The sequence below is a fragment of the Dufourea novaeangliae genome, unplaced genomic scaffold, assembly GCF_001272555.1.
Source record: "Dufourea novaeangliae isolate 0120121106 unplaced genomic scaffold, ASM127255v1 scaffold8, whole genome shotgun sequence".
In the NCBI taxonomy this organism is placed as follows: domain Eukaryota; kingdom Metazoa; phylum Arthropoda; class Insecta; order Hymenoptera; family Halictidae; genus Dufourea; species Dufourea novaeangliae.
This window is the reverse complement of record NW_015373923.1, coordinates 12104814-12128818: the sequence shown is the minus strand read 5'-3', so window position 1 is coordinate 12128818 and position 24005 is coordinate 12104814. Positions and strand designations below refer to the sequence as shown.

Below are 24005 nucleotides of genomic sequence, written 5' to 3'. Positions count from 1 at the left end.
AGCGATATTTAGCTGATGCTTTCAACGAATCTCGGAAAAGCGCGTTGCAAAAGGAAGTTTCAAAAAATTTCGAGAAGCAAAGCACTCGAAGACTCACTCATATTCGATACATTATCCAGTACACTCGCATTCAATCACTCACACGATTCTATCTATCGAGTCGATCTATCGACTAGAACAGTTCAGAGTCTATCTTCATTCGGATACTTTCGAGAATACTCGTTCGTACAGAAAAGTCCGCATTTTATTGTCCGACAAGACTCGTTTATAGTTGAATTCGCGATTCGTAAGCTCCAACAGTCGAGCAACTATACGATTTACACTGAGTTACGAGAAATTTGAAACAGTTGCCTAATATTAATTCGGCGGGCAATAGTTGCAACCGTACGCGTACCACAACGGTCGAGCCTGGGATTTGCAACTCAGACGGATTCGGAAGAGAATCCGCACGGACGGACGAGAAAATTTCAGACAGAGCTAAATGGTACTGAAATCTTAGGAGGAATGTACGTTTTCTTATACCGTCTAATTATTCATAAAGTTATATGGAAACAATTAAACAAAGAAGACATGGGTGGTTAAAAACAACTATGCGGTGAGAACAATAGCAGACGATTTGTTCTCCATTAGAGTGATACATTGAAGAGATAGAATTATCAACATATTTTTTTTCCAATGAAATGATTCAGTGGAAATTTATTGCTATAGCTCAGGCAATACAATCAAATGTCACCCTACGACTAACTAAAAACAGTATACTTGCTTCACGCAGTGTACACTGCATAATTGCAGAATCAAGTTACATTGGGCCCTTCGCGAACGGGGCTTTAGAGTTGGTCTCCAAGTAGTAAACACCAGTGGCACGATAGTCCGGTTCGACGCCACCCATAAGAACCTTGGCGTGCGATTTACATTCGCCATTGTAGAAGTCGTATTGGTTATTGCACTGTACTGCCCAAAAGCCCCTCGCACTGTTGATAGATTCAGCATAGTACTGGTGCGAGCGTGAGTGGGAACAGGCGACCTGAGCGTTGCTGAGGCAGCCAGGCTGCAAGGAGCCCCCATTCGGATAGAAGTCGATATGACCGATGGTGGTTTCGTAGCCGAAACCACCACCGTTCGTGTGTATTACCAACACGTACTTGGCATCAATGCGACGAAGTTTGTTGTCATCGTTCCTGTGGGGGAAGTTTGGAAGAGCCGGATCCAAAGCTGCAACGAGGTTGATATTAGTTTTGGAAAATCTTGATATAAGGTGTTGTCTAGGTACGCTCGGTTTAGAGAACTGTTAACACTATGACGACCGATGACGATACGGTCATTGGTAAGTCAACTGGTAGTGGCCGATGACGCGACACTGCCGTCAACCTTTTTGACGCCACATTTGCATCATTCGAAAATTAGCTCGATGATGTTAGGTGTTAGTAACTGAAAATTAAATTTTAGTGTTATTTTGAAAGTTGATAATGTAAGGGAACAGCAATCTCCGATCAATTATGTAGTTGTGATTCAACACAGGGGCTATTCGGCAAATTTAAGGCACCGTCGGTTAATTAAAATATCTGACACAAACAATCGTAAAAGAAGGTTACGGGTTGGTAGGTATGGAAGGGTACATATTGTATTTTGTGTATTAATTTTCTGAAGTTCCCTTCCATTTGGGGGATTGTTTTGCAAGTTACCACTTGATAAAAGATATTAAACATATATATTTTAATAACATAATAATTGTTACTTTCCAGATATGCAAGTTATTAAATGTTTTTATGTGTTGTACGTAACAAAAAGCGTGTTTTGTTAATTTTTGACAGAAACAACCGGCCACTGGTGAAACTTACTCATGAAACTAGCCGGTCGTCATAGTGTTCAAAACGATAATTATGATCTACCTAATCATTGGAAATAAGCAGATATTTATAGGACACTTTGGCAGAGGTTAGAGCAAGAGGTACTCGCTGCTCTGACTTCTACTGTGATACAAGTAAATTCGTTACTCATGAAATGAACACTGTGTCATTTAATGAACACATTTAACACTACGTTTACGGGACGCATCATTTTGACGCATTTTGATTGCTTTCTAATTTCCAAATTCTCTCTGTGGTATACCTATCTCTACGAATACGCGTCAATCCGACGCGATCGTAAATTGAGTATTAAATAAAATAAGTTGTTTTTTTTTTAAAGAAAATGTGCGGTTTCGTTAACGCCTGTCCGTAGAGATGAGTAAATAAGAAATGTCCGTAAACCTAGTATTAATGAACATTATGTGGATTTTGTGTTGAAAGTTAGGTTTTTAGAGTGTAGTTTTTTAACCATTGATTGCGTATATATTACACTTATGCTTTGGAATATATAAAGAGACATGTCCTGGTAAAAATTGAACTTAACTCTACTTATGATTCACCGACATATTTGAATCAATTCATATCAATATTGAGATATAATTCTTTCAATCAGGATTCCAAGTATATTGATCTATTTAAGTAACTGCATTAACAAAAACTATTTTCAATAAAAATTTTGTTATCTGTAATAATTTTTATACTAAATAAAAGTACATTACAGTGATTCTTGATGCATTTACATATTCGTCGTTTCTCGGTTATTTGTGATTATGGAAATTTTCTGACAACGAATAAAGCGCATAAATTATAAAGGTTGAGTAACCGTCCTTTTAGATTCACCACATTTTTGTATCGTGTTATCTCTATTGATAATCTCTAATATGGCTATCTTGATAACATTATATACATTATACAATAATAACGATAATTAAATATCGTTTAAACCGGCTTGACTGTGTATAATCTCAGAAGAAACGACACTTTGTGTAAACGAGTGCAGGTGAAAGAAGCTTTTTATAATTAAAATTATGTCTGAAAGTATAGAATATCGAAGAGTATTAACATCTGTTCAAACATGTCCAATTTAGGCGTTGGAATGTTTACTTATTGTACTATGATTAACGGAGTGATAGGTCTGATTAGATCGAAGTGTATGAAATATGTATTTTAATCGCTTCGTATGTACTTACCGACAATGAACTTTACATTGCCGCCTACGTTATGGCCTGCCAATCCAACGACATGAGCTCCAAGAGAGTGACCGACAAGAGTCAGTTGGTCTAAACTCATTCCTTGTGTCTGAAGAAAACTGATCAGGCTGGCGAGGTATTTCCCGACCGGTAAAACCTGGTCACTTGCCGTAATATAATTCTTCTTTGCTATTGAGCCCCAGTCGACAGTAATAACATTATAGTCGCCATGTTTAAGGAAGGCTGTAAATAATCGAGAGAATCGGTAGGAATAAATGAAGAAACCTTGATACCTTGTAAAATTCAATTCTAATTCCACTGGTTGTAGAACATGTCATGGAAAATTCAAATATAATAAATATACATATTGCCAAACAATTTGTGTTGTTGCCCCAAGAACGTAGCCAAACACTTGCACAGCAGCAACCGCATATTCGTTATTTTGTACGTACCACCAAAACATTGCGTATTACTCCCGTGAGCTGAACATCTCTGTCGCCCGATTGCTAACCAACTGACAGAATTTTTCCGTAAAGGTTCGTCTACCCCAAATAGTTTCCCATCGTTAAATTGTGAGTTCACTCATACCATGACAAAATTTCGGTAAAAAGAAACTAACGGTTCTAGGATAACGCGTGCTTTGCAGAAGTGCAAGGAAAGAACCGTCGCGCAGTTTCACCAAAGCGCGTAGCCCGTTAATTTTTTGTCAGGTATAATAGTACGTACCATCACGAATCGCGGTGACCGCTTCGTCCATGTCAGAGTCCTGATATCCGTGTGTTATGATTTTCGTTGGCTTCCTTGCATCAAAGTAGGTATTCCTTAATCCAGCAGTGTCATTCGGGTTCAATGGTTGCGAAACTTCCGTGTTGTATTTTGTGTACAGGTGGAAGAATACGTGTTCGGGCATATCAAATTGTGTCGCTTGTAGAGTTTCTAGATTCAATACTGTCGAAGAACTATGGATAATATCATTTATTTCCTTTTCCGCCTCTTCGGTGATGGGGACACCTGCAACAAATTTAACGATTCCATTCCACATAAATGCAAAACGCTTACTAAATGCAACAGTTTGGTAAAATTTATCTGCACTGTACAGAGTAGACCATTAAAAGCTAGTGTCTTGAATGTTTCTGGAACTACAGGAACAAGGGATGGTTTGACAAAAATTACCCCCTATTTCCATCGTTCCGAAGATCTTTGCAGTAGTGGTTTACATTTTATATGTACAGTCTCTAATGCCAAGTAGGAAAAATGTAACTATAAGTGGAGATAAAATTAAAAAAAATTTTATATTTGTGAGCAGTGAACCGAAAAATTTAAAAGTAATAGCAAGGAAAGTATAATAATTACGAAATAATGAGTATTATTTCATGTTTGACTCTTTTTCGATAATGTGGCAATTTTCAAGGGGCTCCTTCTGGTTTAGAAATGAACAAAAGTCAATACGCTTTCTAGCAGCTTGGACAAGACTCATGTTAATGGGAACATTTAAGAAATAAGCGAAATTGAAACGTGGCCCCGTAATATGTTTTTATTTCGGATAAGTGTCGAAGTTATTTAGTAAACTTACAGTTTGCACCGCATACTAGCAGGCAGGTGACCACGACAAATGTCTTCATGGTTGACACGAATTTGCTGGTGGTACCGAATTGTGACTTGCTTATAAAGATATCACGAGAACTAAGAAAATTTCAGTTGGGGGTATAAGAAAAAATTGCTATTGTCCCTTTCTAAATTGCGAACAGATGGTACGTCATAATAAAAAGGAAACTGTTCGAATAATCGTGCAGTCGAGTAATTAGTCAATTATGAACAATTTTCAAAAGAAGTTCTAACAATAAAGAAATGCATAATGCATTTCGTATTGAATTCAGATATCGACAATCTTGGATAGATTACTGCAACAAGGTTGCACGTGTACAGTAGAAAACAAATATAACAAGTGTTTAAGAAATAGGAGAACATAAAGTAGCATTTGTAAATCCTGTCAAATACTTAATAAGATAAAATAAATTTGTTCTCTTTACTTGTTTCTACAGATAAAAATAAATTGTACGGCCTACGCCCTTATTAGACAGAAATATACTATAACACATCGTTCCGTATTGGGATAGTCTTTCACTTCAAATTAGTGTTTAAAGTACGTTTAAAATTAAATTTTATTTTCATAATATTTCGTTATTTATAAGTTAGAAACTACAATATAGTCTGTACAAATAAGATAAATTTATGAAATTAAATCGAGCACATGTTTCACATCGCTATCCACCATCGCAGGATGTGTCGTTTCGTACTTAAAAATTATGGGGAACTGAGGGTTATTTTATAAAATATAATTTTATATAACGTTACATGCATACAATTTTACAAAGATTGGTGATTACAAATAAATACATACCCGGAGCAACTTTAAACATTTGGTTTCGAGTACAGTCTCACATAAGAGGTAGAATTAATAATATCTTTTTCAGAAAGTGATTCAGTACTTAGTATATGTATATGTTTAATGTATTCGATGGAAGGAACATTATGTTACATGCATGTTATAGATGTAGATATTACGTTACCACTGAGACACATGTATGTAGTACAGTAAGTGTGTCATATTGTATGTGATATAAGAACGCAAGAAGTATAAAAAGTACAAACTATTAGAAAATAACTTGTATGCACAAAATTGAAAAATGTTTTTGAAAGCCTGGATTAATCGAAGTTTTATCGTATATTTTTATACTATGCGGGTTGAGAAAATAGATATACACAGCAAATTTTAACGAAAGTTTATTGGTCGCTAAGGTGATACTTAAGTGCAATCGTCCATGTCGTAGGATAGGTTATTGTCTCGGCACGCCAAAAGGGATAATTACAAAGTTCGTAGAGAATATGAGTACATAATACAAATAAAGAAAGTCCGTCGTATGAACGGAACAGACATTAAAAAATTGCAAGCTCAGAGGATTTAATGAGCTCTAATGAAAAATGTAGTGTCTGTTCCAACATTTTATTTCATAAATCATCAAATAGGGGCTTTGATTTGATCCATCCTTGACAAACCCGCAACAAACATTTTTCGCAAAATATCATGGAATAATTTGTTTATGTCGATAGAAATAGGAGTTATCAAATTTATCCATATTGGATCTTAATTTAAGCTATGGGAATTGGAGGGTTAATTCAGTTTACGAATACAGAATTATCTGATTGTATAATTGATCATATTGTAGCTCAGTTTATAAAAATTTGTAACATGGACAGTTACTTAATATAGAATAAGGTAGACCAATCTTGGAAGTTCTCCTGTTTTATTTACATGCCTTGTAGAATTAAACAAATAAAATGTACGGAATTCATAAATTAGTTCCTAATAGTTTATCTGGGATTAACACTTATATTGCATTTTCAAAGAATTGTTATATTCATAAACAAAGTCTTACTAAGTTAATACAAGACTTTACGTACGGTAATTTTATTTGAGGTGAGATTCAATCGCTATGATACATACCGATTTGAGAAAGCTACTGGAATGGTGTCAGAACAGTTTATGCGTTCAAAATGAGATCCAAGACCTTTCAGACCACGTGTTCCTACCCATCCTTTTATTCTAGCGAAACATGACCATTTAAGTTCTACATATGTTTATTTCCCAATCACCTTTTATATGTATTACCCATCAAAGATTTTGCGTCAAAATTCACTCATTTCCAGTGTATTGCTTTGAGTAGGTACAAATGTCGGGCATATGAATACTCTATCAATCTTTACTCCACAACATTTTAAAAAAACACAATACATATTCCACTTACAACGTCATAAATGATTTTCGATGGCGTATTGGCTTAAAGTACTCCTTGTGCATACGGCGCCCATAGATTCGTGTTTAAGTAGTAGTCACCCTTAGCTTTGCAGTCTGGCCTGACGCCTCCCATAAGAACCTTGGAACTCGAGTCGCACCTGCCACTCTTGAAATCCTCGTAGCTGTTGCACTTCACCGCCCAAAAACCCAACCTGCTGTTGATAGATTCCGCGTAGAACTTGTACGCCTTTAAGTGTGAACAGAGGCCACCGATTATCGTTGGGCAACCAGCCTGCAAGGAACCGCCATTCGGATGGAAGTCGATGTCGCCAAGCGAGATGTTGTGGCCAAGAAGACCCGAATTCGTGTGAATCACTTCCACGCATGCTGCGTCTCCTCTGGAGACTGTCTGTCCAGGGCCATGGTTACCGAATTTTGGAAGAGCCGGATCCAAAGCTGTAAAGAAATTGATCTTGGCCTTGGTAAATCTTGTTATACGACTTTTTCTACAAACGTACAGTATGGATAATCATCGGTAACGATAAATTTGTTTCAATTAATTATTCGGATTTATTAAACATGTATAAAACTCTTATAGAAATTATTGCGTGTGATACTGACTGATCAATTATAGGGAAAGGTTACCGAATTTGGACCATTGTCTTATGTTGCTTATATGAACAAATTAGTTAATGAAATCACCACTATCACGCACATATTGTTTGTCATACGACGCAAATTGCTTACACATGACAAATTACAGTAGTGGTCCAACCTAAGCAATAATTCAAATACGGCAACCTTCCCCTATATTATGAATTGACTTGATTGTGTGATAAAATTAATATTATTGTTATTCATATGCTAAGCACTGTATGATTGGTATAGTGGTGAACACTACATGCATCTTCAGTAAAAAGCTCCACTTTTTGATAGATTAGTCTTTTTTAATATGGAGAGGGTAAGTATATATTACACTTAAGCTTTGGTGGAAACTATTGCATTAGTAAATCCAATCTAAGAAGAAACGATGCGCTGTACGCAAGACTATAAGAAAAAGTTGGGGGAAGGTTTTTAAAGCACTATAAAGTCGAAAAAAATTCACACTGTTCCAGCACATTTTCTGGATCAGTGATTCTGAATATTATCCAGTTACCTACTACAATTGTCCTCATTCATGACTGCGTATTGTATTTCATGACGACAATTGAATCCATAGATATAATAAAAATGAAAACAATAGTTCTCTAGTCAAATCCGTTCAGTCGAAATTTCGACAGATTTACACGAAACCATAATTTTTCGAACCCAAATTTATTTCCAATTTCCTTATTTTCAACCTCCTAATTGGCTGCGATATGATATAGCGATTAACAAACGGATGGGTCGATTGAAATCGAAATAAGTTAAATAATGACTTTAATCGCGGAAACGAGAATGAAAAGCTTCTGACTTAACATCGAAGTAGCTGATGCACTTACCGACAACGGAGTCCACTGTGCCGTTCGTGTAACGAGCCGCCAATCCGGCAACATGACCTCCAAGAGAGTGACCAATAACGGTTAGTTGTGATAACTTCAATCCATGCGTCTGAAGAAAATTGATCAGTTTGGCGGTATACTGGCCGACCATCAAAACGCGCTGTTGCGCCCAACGATATTCTTCCTTTGTTATGTCGCTCCAGTCGACGCCAATGATATTATAGTCGCCATGTTGAAGGAAAGCTTCAAAAGATCGAGAGAAAGGATATGAACAAATGACATGTCTTCGGACTTTGAAGTATTGAAAATCGATGGGCTCACAATAAAGGCAGCTTTTTCAGAAGTGAGGCTCACAACATGATGAAACCTAAACTATCAAAAACATTCAATATCTATATTCATTCTGAGAAAAGAAAGTGAATCGATTCTTAATATTGTTAAAATTGTCAGAGCATACTTTTACTCTTCTGGAAATAAACAAGAATTGACAAGGTTGTCCTTGCTATGAGCCCCACAATTATCCACTGCGCTTTTACGATACGCCTTCGAAACTCAAAAGTTCTTTATAAATATCTTTCGCAATAAGGTGACTTTATGAATTAAAAATATAAGTATCGCGAAATATCTGAAAGTATATTCAGGATTGTGACTTTGCAGCGATCAAACGTGAGCCACCGTGGCTGCTGCCTTTGATACAGTCTCCCATGCATTGCTTAAGATCAAGGTAACTTGGAGCCACGGTTGTTGCACACGCTATACTACAATATTTCCTGTTAGATAACAATTCATTTTTTAAATTGGCAATTCTTTATCATCATTATTTTTTATTGCTTGGATATTTTCATTTGCTATTGAAAATTTTAAATTGTGCTTACGACACGTCATAGCTACGGAAGGTCGTCATATTAAAAAAATGTTGTCTTCTAATTTTTTTTTCATTGAAGCTATAGAAAAAGTTATTTCGATTTAAAGTGATCTCTTCATGGTCGTTCATCTTGTACGTCTGGCGTGATTAGTTATACTACTTAAACGGTCGATTCCCAGCTGATGCACGGGATCGATCGCGAACCTACATAGTTAAAATTATGAATGAAATAGAAGGAAATGAATGAAACCTGCTTGTGAAACAATCGAGGCGCACGCCTCTTAAGTAGAATAACCCGCCGTGTCAGACATCTTTTACGCGTATGTCTCCCTTATTTTCAACAATTAATAACTCGAAAACGAAACATCTCATGCAATTTTGTCATTCTTAATTTTTGTCTTCGTTTTATATGTATAGTCAATCGTTTGAAAGTGTTCCACATTTTGATTAACACCCAGTATATACTGGTTTAAAAGACATCGCGTTTAAGAGAAGAATATCAATTTCTATTTCTCCATTATCACTTTCAGATCCTGTTCTATTTCAGAAAGACATGCTGAGAAATTATTGTTTTGATGAACAGCTGTTCTTTAAAAAATTATCAAAATCGTATTTTCAATTTAAAATCGAATATATGAAGTCTTATGAATCTTTAGTAAATTTTATATAAACGTTTTGTTTAGAAAGTGACGAACGTAATATTGCGGAAGCGGTTTGTAAAGACTTAATCCCCTCACTGTATATTGTTGGTATCAGGTACAACAATTTCTTTTTCATAAAACCAAGAACCAATTGTCATTTTAAGACTATCCAAAACATTTCTCAGAATATTTCTTTTTATTAATACTGTGTTTTCTCACGATAAACATCGAACTAGTAGTCACAGTAACAGCGTTTTTCTAATATTTGAATATCACATAATGAAGTTTCGTAATGTCGATCGGCAAGAAATGTTTCAGATATTCTCACTAAAGTGATAAAGAAGGCGTCTACTTTAGTGGGCAAATGTATTTAGCGGCATAATAATTCATGGGAAGATTTTACTGAAATAACTTTATAATTTATTGCAAGACGTGAAAGTGAAAATAAAGTTTCGAACAACGCATGTACATTGTAAATAATACCCACCATCTCGGACCAAGCTGATCGAACCGCCGACTTTGGAGTTTTTCCATCCGTGTGCAATGATTTTCGTTGGTCTCTTTGGATCAAAATGACTGTTCCTTAATCTTCTAACGTCATTCGGGAACAATCGTTCCGGTCTGTGTACTGTGCGTCTGGTGTACAGACTGAAGGCAACGCGGTGAGGCAACTTTTTTGCTGCTTCTTCCAAAGTTTCATTCGTATTTAAAAGACTATCTCGTCTAATCGAAATACGAGTATCGTCAAATATTACATCTTCCAATACGTCAGCGACGTTAATTATTCCGCTTGTGATATCCAATACACCGTCACGGATCAAATCGAGCTCCACGTAACCTGTAAAATATTTAATAATTTAATTTTATAAATGTAAAGCATTACGGGATGTAGATTATTGAAACTTATCGCTGCAAATGTTTCTGGAACTATGGATAGAAGAGAATAATTTATCGTATAAATGTTTACAACATATAGAAGAGACCATCACGTGGTCGTAACAATTTCTTTGCAGAACAAGTGTTACTCAAAAAAATCGTCCTATACGAACATATTTACTTCCGAAGATCTTCCATGAACTTTATAAATGTTTAAAAGAAATAAAAAATGTTAAGTTGTAATTCTAGAACATTAAATATTACATTATACTTTACTACTTTTCGATAATGTAATACTTTTCGAGAGTTCTCTTCTGTTTTTACAATTAGCCAAAGTCGATACATTTTCTAAGAGTTTGGGAAAAACTAATATTAAAGGAAGAGTTATATCGCCATATTCTAATACGCGAATAATAGCAACAATAATTAAGAAGTCAGAGAAGGTAAAAAGTGGCGCCGTAATATATTCTGATTTCGGATAAATTTCGAAATTATTTCGTGCTCTTACCGTTTGCACTACATGCGAGTAGGCAGCTAATCAAAATGTATATCTTCATGCTTCAGCCTAATTTGTTGGCGGTACCGATTAGCGATCCACTTATAAAGGCATGGCAATCGCCGAAGGCAAAGTAATACTTGGAATGGAAAAACAGAATGTTCCATGTTACTTTTTATATTGCCAGCAGTTGGTACGTAATAATGCAAAGGAGCTGTTCAAACAGTTACTCGGCTGATTAATTAGTCAATTATAAACAACTTTCAAAAGTAACGTGTCTACAATGAAAGTTGCATGATGCATTTTATGTTTTTAGTTCAAATGTCAGCAATGTCAGATAGTGGTGTGACTGCAACAAAGATGCACGTGTACAGTAGAAGACAAACATAACAAATGACCATGAAATAGGAAAATATACTTCCTACCAGGTTTGGACTCAGTGGAATACTTAATAAAATAAGGTTTCTTTCATTTTTCTATTTTGTTGCCCTCGTTAAAATGTACTCTATGCCCCTCCTGGACAGAACTTACCTATATGGTAGACTCTACTGTAAAATTTACATTATTTTTCAATCTTGAGACACTAATATCAATATTAATATGTTGTAAATGACAATTTTTATCTTGTAATGTCAATGTTAACATTTTTAATATAGTATTGGTATTACTTTTATATTCTGTGAACAACTACTTTTTTAAACATTACTAGATAACAGGTTTTATTCATACATAGAATATACAAGTTGAATAAAACCCTACAATGAATAGGATATAACCTAGTCTCTGAATATAATCATTACGCCTTTAATATAACTGGTTTCGTAACTGTTGAAAGAATACTCTAATTATGGTTTCTGAGACATAGTCCATAAATATTTATGTAAATGTACAGAATGATTATAGCTTGAATTTTTTTCAAATTAAAATTTAAACGGCGACGAAGCGATGAAGCACATAAGCACGACCGGCCGAGCTGTATTGGCTAGCCTAGTACGCGCGGCTTGGGCGATCGAGTCTGTGAAATTCAACGCAGTGTTAACTCCAATTGATTTTCATATGGCAAATTTTAAAGTGCTCATATTTTTGAAAATTTGTTCATAAAAAGGACATATAAGACGATATCCTCAACTTTTTCAATAGTGCCTCGCTATTATAAAATTGCATTTCTGTAAAACAATGGCAAAATAAAAGCTTAAACAATATTTTTTCTTAACTGAAATAATTTTTATTAGATACTCTTATGTCTCCACTGTAAGCATCCACGAAGCCTATTTCGATCGGTTTGTTAGTTCAACAGTTATGATTTATTGAAAAAAGGTTGACACTATATTTCGAACAGCTTTAGAATCAACAATTTTTAAAATTTCCAAAAATCTTTCGCGATACGTTTATATATAACTAAAGACTACAACATATCCAAGTGTCAACAAAATTCGAAACGTTACTCCAAAAATAGTCCGATTTCGCGTGGAATGCCTCCAGTATCGACTGTACTTTCTAAGATACATATATAGGAAAATAGGAAAAGACATATTAACTTATAAAAAATAATTAAAATGAATAATAATAATTAAATAATAAAAATGAAAGAAATTAAAATTTTTTGTTTTCACCCTAACGAACCAAATATGTAGTAGGAAAAAGAAAAAGTTCCCTGACACTTCTATTGAGAACAGAGAAAAAAAAACACAATTTCTGTACTTTATTAACATGCATTTTCTGTAAAATATGAAATTCAAACGACCATTAATTATAAATGATTAACTGTAGGAATAATAACTCGACTTTTCCGTATAAGTAGAGAAGTGAAAAAATGGAATGTTGTATTTTACGAACATTCCGAGCTGTGTCTTTACCTGAATATATTTGGCTTTTCACGCGACGCACAGGTTACCAAACTACTTTGAAGCCGAAACCAGGATTTTTCGAAACTGTATCAGGTGCATTCCTGTTTGGAACGTCCCGTAGTCGGATAGTGTTTCGCCTCGTATTAGTTTTTAAGGTACGTTCATTATCAATCTGCATCCACTGTTCACCTGAAAAGGTTAAAGTGAGAGGGACATTTTATTCTCTCTTTTCGAACAGGTCGTTAACGATACGTAATGCTGTCGACAACAGTTATCTTTGTCTGATATATACTTAGAGCCAAGTGATTGACCGGTTTTACAGGTATTTTTGATACAGTAACTGTTGCGTCGCTTCTAATAATCTTAAATAATTTTATCTCAAATAATTGAAGACTTAGTAAAGGTACTATGAGAATTTTATTTAATCAAGATATGGTCACAATTGACTGATTCGGTATTGTGTGTTGAGTGTCGTGCCAATAACTCTATATATAGGTGTCGTCAACACTCTCTGTCTCTTTCACATTAACTGTAAGACGTAGGCTGACAATAGATCGCTGGTTTGAATTTTTTACTTGGGGCTAGTGGCCTTAGGTTCTTTCACAATCTATCGGTCAGCTGTCGATCGAAAAGAATCCGCTTACACATGTACGCATACAGGATATCTACAAGTGACTCGAGCTACCGACCTCCGAAATGTTTTCTTTTTAGGTTCTTGACACGTGGTCCGGTCACTTATTCCAACAAAAACATATACATATAAAGTTTGCGGGACGACAAATTCCGTATTATAGGACGGAATTTCACTGTCCGAAATATAATTATACGACGGAACAGTAACAAAAACTGTATATATCAATCATGCAGATTTAATTATATTTAATGGCGGTATTACAATCTATATTTTTTAGAATTTACATATTATTATTATTTACTACAATACTACCTCTTTTTGCAATTTTTATCCTACTTTTCAATTAATTTCACTATACCAGTTATATGCATACATCTTCGATTGTTTTAGTTAAAAGAAGCCCTTCAACGTGCTTTTATTTAGATGGATTTAGTACTTGAAGTTGTTTCCTAACATAGAATATACTAGCGACCTAGAAGAATAATCACGTGGCGAGACAAAGTCGAATTAAGGGGGGAGACTCCGTGGCCCGTGTGCTGTGTCCGTGCACTCACACAATCAACGGGAACCATGTATGTATACGCGATACACGAGAGAGACATTCGATTTCGTAGAATCCAACTTCTGCCTCGACAATTGCACAAATGCACTTTTCACTGGTATAGAACTCACGGGTAGACTTCCCTACAGGGTGGTCTGGTCCGTATAAACACCAATAAACACATTTTAATTGAAAGAATTAGAATTTTAGAAATTGTGCGATTGTGACAGACGCCGATGAAGCACACAAGATGGCTGCTCAAGTCACATTTTGTCAAATATCACACGATTTAGTTGTTTTCTCGTCAAATGCTGACCAGACCACCCTGTACACCACTGTCACACTATCGTAGAAAACCGATTTTTGTTAATTTATCACTTGTGGAAGGCGTAAGTTGGATTCTACGATTTGACGCGTCCAGGCTCAGGAATATACACTGGTATAGTTCAAGGATTCTCCACTAGCGGCGCTTATGGTATTTGTCAGTCACTTTGGCCATGTTACCACCGAGCATCGATAAAACAGAGGGAAGTCGGTATATGTTCCAGTTGAAGTAATGTAGGTACTTTTTTACAAATTTGACGGAGCGTAATGAAAATGTTTATTTTGCGCTAGTTCATACTCTTCGTTAGTATGTTCCACAGAAAACAAAAAAGTGAGGAGTAATTTGTATAGCAAATCCATTCAATCGAAAAAAATCGAATCAACAGATTTTTCCTTCGTCCAGTATAAACGTAACGACGGCACCGTGCTCGAAACGCTACGAACTTTCCGAACAACCCAATATACAGGGTGATTCCAGTAATTGGGTCAGGTTATAGCTCCGTTTCAAATGAAGTTAGAAAAAATCTTAAAGGAAAATTTTGTATTGTTTAACAAACTCTATCATTCGAGTGAATTATTTTTTTGACAAGTGCATCTGTGCACTTGTAAACTGCGATTGCACTTTTTTTTTAAATAAAACGCTACGATTTTTTTTTCATAAATTGATTCCTCGTTTTATAATGCGTATAAAACGTAAGGTAAAGTGATTAAAAACACAATACTTTATAAGATATTTTACTACGCCACTATCGTATTTACTAACATCGTACTTACGCATGCACTTACATAGACACACACAGACACACACAGACAGTTTACTTCACCTCTCGTGTTCTGGTCATAAGGTGTATTCAAAACTTGTTGTTTCGATAAATCATTTAACAGAAAGAATTAAAAGTAATTGTTTAAATATGAATACTGAGCAAGTGAACAGTGTAATGCAAAATGTAAAGAAAGGTATGAGTCCTTGCTCTAAATTTTCGAAAAAAATGGAATATCTAGGAAAATATTTGTATTTTCAATGATCTTACCTTACATTTTATACGCACAATAACTCGACGAATCTATTTATGCAAAAAAATCGTAGTATTCTATTAAAAAAAAAAGTACACTTGCTGTTTGCAGGTGTACCGATGCACTTACAAAAAAAAAATAAAGCCGTCGGATGATAGAGCTTGCTAAACAATACAAAATTAGACTTTCTCTCGTCAAGACCTTTTCAGAGTTTATGGAGGTACGTAATAACTGTAAACTGCAGAATTTTTCTCATAAATAACAGTACTTTCAGGCTGTGTCATACACCACGCAGCCGGAAGCACTAACACAATGAAATAAATGAAATGATTGGATTGTCGTGAATCGTTGGATGTCCAGCGCTACACATCCTTTTTGCTATACCGATTACCGTTCCAGTTTCCCTAAGGCATAGATCCTGAAGTTCACTTTTTTTTCAATAATCACACTAGATACGATACCATAATGACGAACGACTGCTAGGCGTCTAGTCTTGGTACCGTTTTTCGGTCCAGTACCGTTTGAACCATTCGACGGCTCCCGCAGATGACGATACAAAATGAGCCCAATAACACAGTGAACACAATGAACCGATGATATGTGGAAACGTCACGCTTTATGTACTGTGGCAGGTCAAGGTCCGAAAGCAACGACCACAGAATGCTGATCCGACAAATTAGCATTACTTTATTTTCGAGGCCTTTATTCCAGGCGAAAGGAATCGCGCAATAGTTTGGTTGCGCAAAATCGTACATCAATATACAAGGTGGTAATAAAAATGTGAAACACTTTCACAGGGTAAATTATGCACGCCAAACTCGGATGAAAATCGAGAATGACGGAATTGCTTCCGATACTTCGTTTGCAAGTTATTAATGTCGTAATTAATGTTGAATAATAAAATTACGGCTCATTCTTTAGTATGCTTTCGTTATCACTTCCTACTTACATAGACGCGTTTCTGACGCTCAAATTGCACTTTCATTTTCAATATTAATTTTTAAATGCCAGATACATACAAGTACATGTATTTGTTGTTTTTATGTAATGTTACGGGGAATTTAGTTCTCGGGCCCCGGTCAGCCGTGTGGCCGTGGTCCGTCGCAAATAAAGCCCCTCTCTTGGCCGCCGCGACAATTCGCGCCTGCGCCAGTTGAACACCTGGTATTCCCCGAGTGCTGGTATCGGGTAGGACTTCCGATACCTCCAAGATTTACTTAGAGTGGAGGCTACGAGAGAGTTGCGGTTGACGGCTAGCACGCACAAGGGTCGAGGTTCGCAAGTACCATCGAGCGGAGGCGCCATGATCGAATCGCATGTTATCTAGTTTGTATCGCGACGAGGACCGAGCTTTCGAACGAAATTGTTATTGGATTTGTTATTGTTTGAACCCCCAGAAATTACGCCCGTCCGCTACTAGCGGTCGCGCCCGCGAACTCGCAGCCTCTCACAGAAGGTGGGAGGCTGTCTGATGTTAATTTAATTCGACTCTGTCGCAATCAATTACAGAATCACCCAAGATGAAGTAGATGGTTTACCCGGCAGTGATGGGATTTAAAATGCTTCAAATCGCTTCGAAATTGTCTTGAATTCGAGTGGCAAATTCGAATCGTTTCGAATCTGATTAGAAGCTAGGAAAGTCTTGAAAATCTTGAACGGATTCGAAGTCTCGAACGGATTCGAGTCTTGAACGGTCCTGGAGTTTTGATGTTTATATAGGTTATATTAATATTCAATATCTTACAGGTACAGGCTTCTTGATTATTTTTGTTCAAGCAGTATCATTGACATAAGATATTAAAGAATATTCGTAAATTTCGAATTATCATAAATACATTTATTGTTCTAATTATTTATTTATACTGTATGTAATAATAAACAAATAATAAGGTATTAATAGACTAAAATAATAAATTAAGTACTTTGCAAATAGTGAATAAATTCTGAATAGTTTCTCGAGTAGAATACCCCTTCCCCGTGTCAGACGTATTTTACGCGTATTTCACCCCTTTTTTCAACACGTAACTCGGAAGTTTTCGAACGCAATTTCGTCAATGGTGATTTTCGTCGTAGTGTTAAGTGTAGCATCCACCTTCTGAAAGTGTCCCATACTTTTATTAACACCCTGCATAAGAGAAAATGAATACAAGATGGAGACATGTAGCACATAAGTTTTTTCTAATATAGAAAGAGCCATTATATAGTTAAATGTTATGAGGAATGTAGGATGATCTATGGAGTATAATTTTATCTGAACTTACAATATATGTACGTACAGAGGTTTTTGCAAAGATGGTCATTACAAGTAAATATTTGCCGGGAACAAGTATAAACATTTGGTCTCTCGTACAATTGATATTTAACCCTGCAGGACACGTACCGTGAATACGCAATTCTTTGTTTTGGTAATTTTAAAAGGCAGCAGTAAGTTTTTTGTTTATATTGTAATTAATAATTTTCTATTTTTAAGGGTAGATATTTAGGATGAAGAAAAAACGCTTTTCAAATAAAAAAATGTAGAAAAATAGAAGGATTCATACTACGTAGCGTACGGAAGGCGCCGCACAGTGGTCCGGATTGAACATTACCGGCCTATTTGTATACAACTTTTGCTCCATAAAAGGTATCCACATGAAATTTGCACTGAGAAACGTTAAAAAATATTCCCGTTTTAATGATGTATAATGAAATATATTTTATGTTCATTTAATAATATTTTTCTTAATTTCTTAAGTTTAATTATTCTAAACAATTTTAAAATACTGTTTATTTCATACCTTATTTAATATTTCTTTAGGCAAATTAATCATAAGTTACTGTTATTATCAGTATTTGTATACATTTCATATTATTTAATTACTAGTTCCCGAGTATATCATTGAGGTTTAGCAGGTAGAATTACCACATATGTATGTATATTTGTGTCCAATGAAATGATTCAGTGCTTAGTATATCCACATGCATACGTTTAATCTACTCTATGAGAGGAACATCACATTTATTTGTTATTTATTATATTATTGGTGAGACATACGGAGTATCATAAGCGGATCATTCATGTGATATGAAAACGGAATAAATATAAAAAATAAGGAATATAAAAAAATAAGATATTCCAGAAAAATTGAAAAATATCTTCGACGATTTCAATTAATCCAACTTTCTCTTTTCACTTCCACACTATACGATTTCAGTAAATAAAGGCCTATAATATAAATACATAAATAATTATTATTGTAACTATATTTACAAAATTTATGTTTCTGATCCGTATACCACGTACCTAAATATGCTAATTTCTTCATCACCTACAGTTATCAATAATGTAACCAGTTCCACCAAATCAATTGTCAATAGAAATAAGGTTGTGTGTCGACACTATAATGCGTAACAACAATAAAATAGGAGTAATAAATTACAATACATATTCAGCTTATTTCAGTCTAGGAGTATGGAATTAACTGATTGTGAGTACTAATCCTATAATTCCTAAATACTAATACTGTAGTTCCAGTAATATATGCTGATTATATTAAATCTCAGTTCATTAAAACCAGTCCTAGAAGCATTCCTGTTTTAAATGCATGCCTGATGAAATAAAGCAAACAACATGTACAGTATTTATAAATTAGTTGCAAGTAGTTCATCTAGTTCAACATTTATATTTCATCGTCCATGAATTATTACATTCAGAATTAATTACATAATTAAGTAAATTCTTATTACGGACTATGAGATCAACGCAAAATAACATCGTCATTATTTATTGGACGATAACGCTGCTTTCTACCCGTAACGCCAATTTATTGGAGGTAAGATCCAATCGCTGTGATACATATCGACTTTAAAATGCTACCCTTGAAAAAATAGCATTACAGTCCAAATAAACTGAATTCCAGTTCTCTTCTATGAATACAAATGTCGAACCTACGACAACTCTCTCAATTTCACTCCATATCTATTTACAAAAACACGGTACATATTACTAGTACAATACATTGGATGATTTCTGATGACGAATCAGCTTAAAGCCCTCCCTTTTCGTACAGTGACTTGTCGTTCGTTTTCAAGAAATAGCTACCCCTGGCGTTGTAGTTTGGCACAACGCCACCCATAAGAGCCCTTTCATTCAATCTACAGCCACCTCTGTTGAAGTCGTCGTAGCTTTTGCATTTCAGGGCCCAGAAGCCCGTCCTGCTGTTGATAGATTCCGCGTAGAACTTGTACGCCTTTAAGTGCGAGCAGACCCCAATGACATTCACTACGCAACCAGGCTGATGGACGCCGCCATTCGGATAGAAGTCGATGTCCCCGATCGCGGAGCTGTAGCCAAGACCGCCCGAATTCGTTAAAGCTGTAAAGAGATTGACTTTAGTCTTGAAAATTTTATTAGATGGATGTTTTTCAGACGGTTGAAAATGAATAATTTTTTACGATGGTAAATTTGATCCAGCTGACTTTTCGGAATTAGAGGTCGCCGGTTCGGTCGGAATAGTATGTCATATTGGTTGATTAGTCATTTATGAATCTACTTGATGGTATGAGACGATAGATTCTATCGTTACTTATATACTCGAAATATATGTAAATATTGACTTTTTTCAATTCCTTGTTTCATATTCAAACAATCTTGACATCATTGATTAGAAATGTTCATTCACTGGTGAAATCTGTATTTATTCTTTTTAATTTCATTAATTACATTCTTCAAATTTTTCAAATTGTAATCTATATAAAAAGGTATATGTAGATATTTAAAAAATTTAATTTTCATGTACCAAATGTTTATTAATATTGTCGTTTAAAATTCGACTTTAATAAATACATAATCTCTTAAGTGCCAATTCATTAGTGCGTTTACCCTAGAGTGGTCAAGCACTTTGTGGATCATGTATCGAAAGTTTGATTTTCTGATGTTAGATTTTTTTGTTATCATCAAGAATGCGTATGTTGCATTTAAATGTATACAGATTTTGCTTGGTAATAGCCATCCCAGTAGAAAGTACACTCTAAGAAAATGCGATGTATTCTACGCAAGAATTTACGAAAAACATTAAGAAAGAGCTTTGACTTCTATCACAGAGAGACTATTCTATCACATTTGCTTAATCAGTCGAATGTTCACTATTATAATGTTGTTCAGTTACTACAATTATTATTACTTGCTACGTACGCCACCAACAATGAATGCTTTCTTTTTAACCCTTGACCCTTTCTTGGAAACTAGAATGCACAGGCTTAGATAGGATTGTCATTTCCGTGCTGGTGGAATGACCCAAATTTTCCAGGAATTACAGTTCCGATTAGAGGATCCATACGTGACTTTTAGACCGATTTGTGGGTATATAAAGGGCCACGGATTCATCTGCGGTAACATTTCAAGTCTGACTTTCATAGTCGGGAGACGTATTAGTAAGATCGGTTTAATCCCCTTGGAACAATTCAAAACCATACAATACGTAAATTTACTATTAGGCATTATTCTAACGTGACCCCGCACTCTCATCTTGGTGCATGAATATCAGGGAGGGCATTAGTTTCCGCGACACTAAACACTTTAACAATTGTAAAGTTCTACAACCGATTGGAATATATTTTTATTACTTATTCTGTGAACTCAGAATCAAATTTATTTCGAAGCCTTTAATCATATCCGAATTCTCAGCTCAAGTAAAACCTAAAACTTTTACCGTTCGAGGTGTACAAAACCAACCTATTCTTTCGATCTAGAGTGGCTCCCGGTGATGAAATAAGCATCCGTACGTCCGCCTCCTGAAGTGGCTCACGGTGATGAATTAAACATCGGTTTCTCCACGACTTTCCGTGGTTCCAGCGGCTCTCAGTGATCAAATAAGCATCGTTACCTACCTAGCCTCGGCTACGGCGAAGACTGCCTTTAGCCTTAGGCTCGTCATATATTCAATGACACCGTATTTCATGGCGACAGGTGAACTGGTCGATACAACAAAAATGAATACAATAGTTTCTACCCAGATTCGTTAAGTCGAAATTTCACCAAGTTCACGGGAATCTATAATTTTCCGAATCTAAACTTTTTTTTCAATTCTCTTACTCTCGACACTCTATTTCTTCTAGATACAGTATTATAACTAGTAAATGGACGGGACTGATGATGTCGATGTATCTTAAATAATAACTGTAGTTGCAGAAACGAAAATGAAAAACTTCTGATTCATCATCGGAATTAGTGATGGACTCACCGACAACGTGGTTCACTGTGCCTTTCGCGTAACGGGCTGCCAATCCAGCAACGTGACCTCCAAGAGAGTGGCCGGCAATGGTTACTTGATTTAAATTCATTCCTTGTGAGTGAAGAAAATCAATCATGGTAGCGACATACTTGCTGACCATCAAAACGTCCCTACTGGCATGAATATATTCTAGTCCTGATATTGCGCTCCAGTCAATGGTGATGATATTGTAGTCACCATGTTGAAGGAAAGCTGCAAAAGATCAAAAGGAAGAGTATGAACAAGCGAGAAATCATCGGATGACGGAATATTAAAAAATATCCACTACGTTTGTACAATATGTCAAATAGGGTTCAAAAGTCCGTTATAAATTTACTCCGAAATATATTGACTCGATGGATTAAAAAGTGTTATGAAAAATCTGAATACTTGTAATACTAGTACGTCATGCACCGTATTAAAAAGGATGTAAATTTTTTGACTTTATATGAATACTTTGAGATTCTGTTAAGTTGCAGGAATTAGTATAAAAAAACTGATCTTTTTTATTTTTGCTGTGTTATACACGTATTCTTAAAGAAGCATCAGAAGTTCTTTCGAAACATGCACTTTCGTATTTTCAGTTAAAAATCGATTATACAAAATCTTCCGAAGTTACATAAATTTCTAGAAGGTGACTGACGTAGTATTGTAGAAGTAGTTCATAAATATTTAATAATGAAAGGCACGGTTTTATTTAAAGAGTTATAACCTCTCTAAATTTTTAAATTAATTTAAACAACACAAATTCATGGCATTCCTTTGCTAAGACGATATGTGAAAGTGAAGTTTTGAACGAGACTTGTACTTTTTTAAATAATACATACCATCGCGAACCAGGACAACAGATTCGCTTCTATCAGAGTTTTGCCACCCGTGTGTAATGATTTTCGTTGGTCTGTTTGGATTGAAGTGACTGTTCTTTAATCTGTTAACGTCGTTCAGGAACAATTGTTGCGGATTGTGTCCAGTCTGTTTGGTGTACAGATGAAAGAATACCCGATTATTCAAATCCTGTGCAGCGTATATATCACGTGTCTCGTCATCGGTCAAATCGAAGACGTAGAAACCTGTAATGTATTTACTAATATATTTTCACAAAAATATAGTCCATATACACGATACAACAGTTTCACAATAGTTTTCTGCATTTCACGAGGTAGACCATTAAAAGTTGCATCCATGATTAACTTTAAAACTATGGAAGTATCAGAATAATTTTTCGAAATAAATGTTACATGATATATAAGATACTATTACATGGTTGTATCGATTTCCTTCCAAGACTATTATTATTCCGTAAATTTTACTTGCAAATTTCTGAACACCTTGGAGGCGATAATTTCTATTAGTCCACCTTGTACATGTATGAACAAAGAAATACAAAATTTTAAGAGTAACACAATGGAGATGTATAACTTGTAGAACGTTGAATGTTATATTTTGTTTAACTCTTTCGATAATGTGATTCGTTTCAAGTATCTTGCACTAGTAAGTATAACAATTAAAGAAATACTTTTACAATTTTTTCCGACGATTTCGAAACAGTTAATATTAAAGGAAATATGCATATATAATAATGTGATACGTGAATGAACAAGACAATAATTAAACAGATGATTGATAAAAAGTGGCAACGTGACATATTTTGATTTCAGTTAAAACTCAGAATTAGTATCTTTACCGTTGGCACTGCAGGCAAGCAGGAAACTGACCAAGACGAATGCCTTCATGATTGCATCGAATTAGCTTGTCGCGATTTATGGATCGTTTATAAAGACATCGATGGGGATCAGTTATCAGCTGCAGCGATAAGATAAAATTTCTCTTTTCACTTTTTAAGTTACTAGAAGATAGAACAAAGTATTAAAAAGGAAGATGTTAGAATAGTGATGCAGCCGATTGATTCATCAAATACTTAATAATAATCTTTAAAGGTAAAGCTTTTGCAATGAAAAGATGCCGATTGCCTTGCGTAAATTTAGTTCCTAGTTTAACAATGGTCGATAGTGGCGTGACTGCAATAATGAAGTTGCGTAGTGTACAATAGATGATAAACGTAGTAAAAGAATATGAAATAACAGAATCCCTGATGGTGCTATATTGCTCATAAAGATAATAAATTACCTGCATTGAACTCTGTTAAATATTTAATAAATCGATTTGTGGTTGATTATTCTATTTTCTTTTATGCATATCTCA

The 24005-nt window shown here is 35.2% G+C and overlaps 3 protein-coding genes across 3 annotated transcripts; all 3 read right to left on the bottom strand.

Annotated features, from left to right (window-relative positions):
- Positions 1-662: 662 nt before the first annotated feature.
- LOC107194684 (pancreatic triacylglycerol lipase-like) lies at positions 663-4700 on the bottom strand. The gene is made up of 4 exons (XM_015584344.1): positions 4611-4700; positions 3764-4048; positions 3038-3280; positions 663-1212 (listed from the first exon to the last, which is right to left on the bottom strand). Exons 1-4 carry the CDS (start codon positions 4657-4659, stop codon positions 800-802), a joined length of 990 nt encoding a protein of 329 aa, XP_015439830.1. The 5' UTR covers positions 4660-4700; the 3' UTR covers positions 663-799.
- A 481-nt stretch (positions 4701-5181) lies between these two features.
- On the bottom strand, positions 5182-11320 carry LOC107194692 (pancreatic triacylglycerol lipase-like). The gene is made up of 4 exons (XM_015584351.1): positions 11205-11320; positions 10308-10658; positions 8315-8557; positions 5182-7289 (listed from the first exon to the last, which is right to left on the bottom strand). The coding sequence occupies exons 1-4, from the start codon at positions 11251-11253 to the stop codon at positions 6877-6879; spliced, it is 1056 nt and encodes a 351-aa protein (XP_015439837.1). The 5' UTR covers positions 11254-11320; the 3' UTR covers positions 5182-6876.
- A 7907-nt stretch (positions 11321-19227) lies between these two features.
- Positions 19228-23536, bottom strand: LOC107194631 (pancreatic triacylglycerol lipase-like). The gene is made up of 4 exons (XM_015584278.1): positions 23488-23536; positions 22631-22873; positions 21774-22016; positions 19228-19906 (listed from the first exon to the last, which is right to left on the bottom strand). The coding sequence occupies exons 1-4, from the start codon at positions 23534-23536 to the stop codon at positions 19578-19580; spliced, it is 864 nt and encodes a 287-aa protein (XP_015439764.1). The 3' UTR covers positions 19228-19577.
- Positions 23537-24005: the final 469 nt, after the last annotated feature.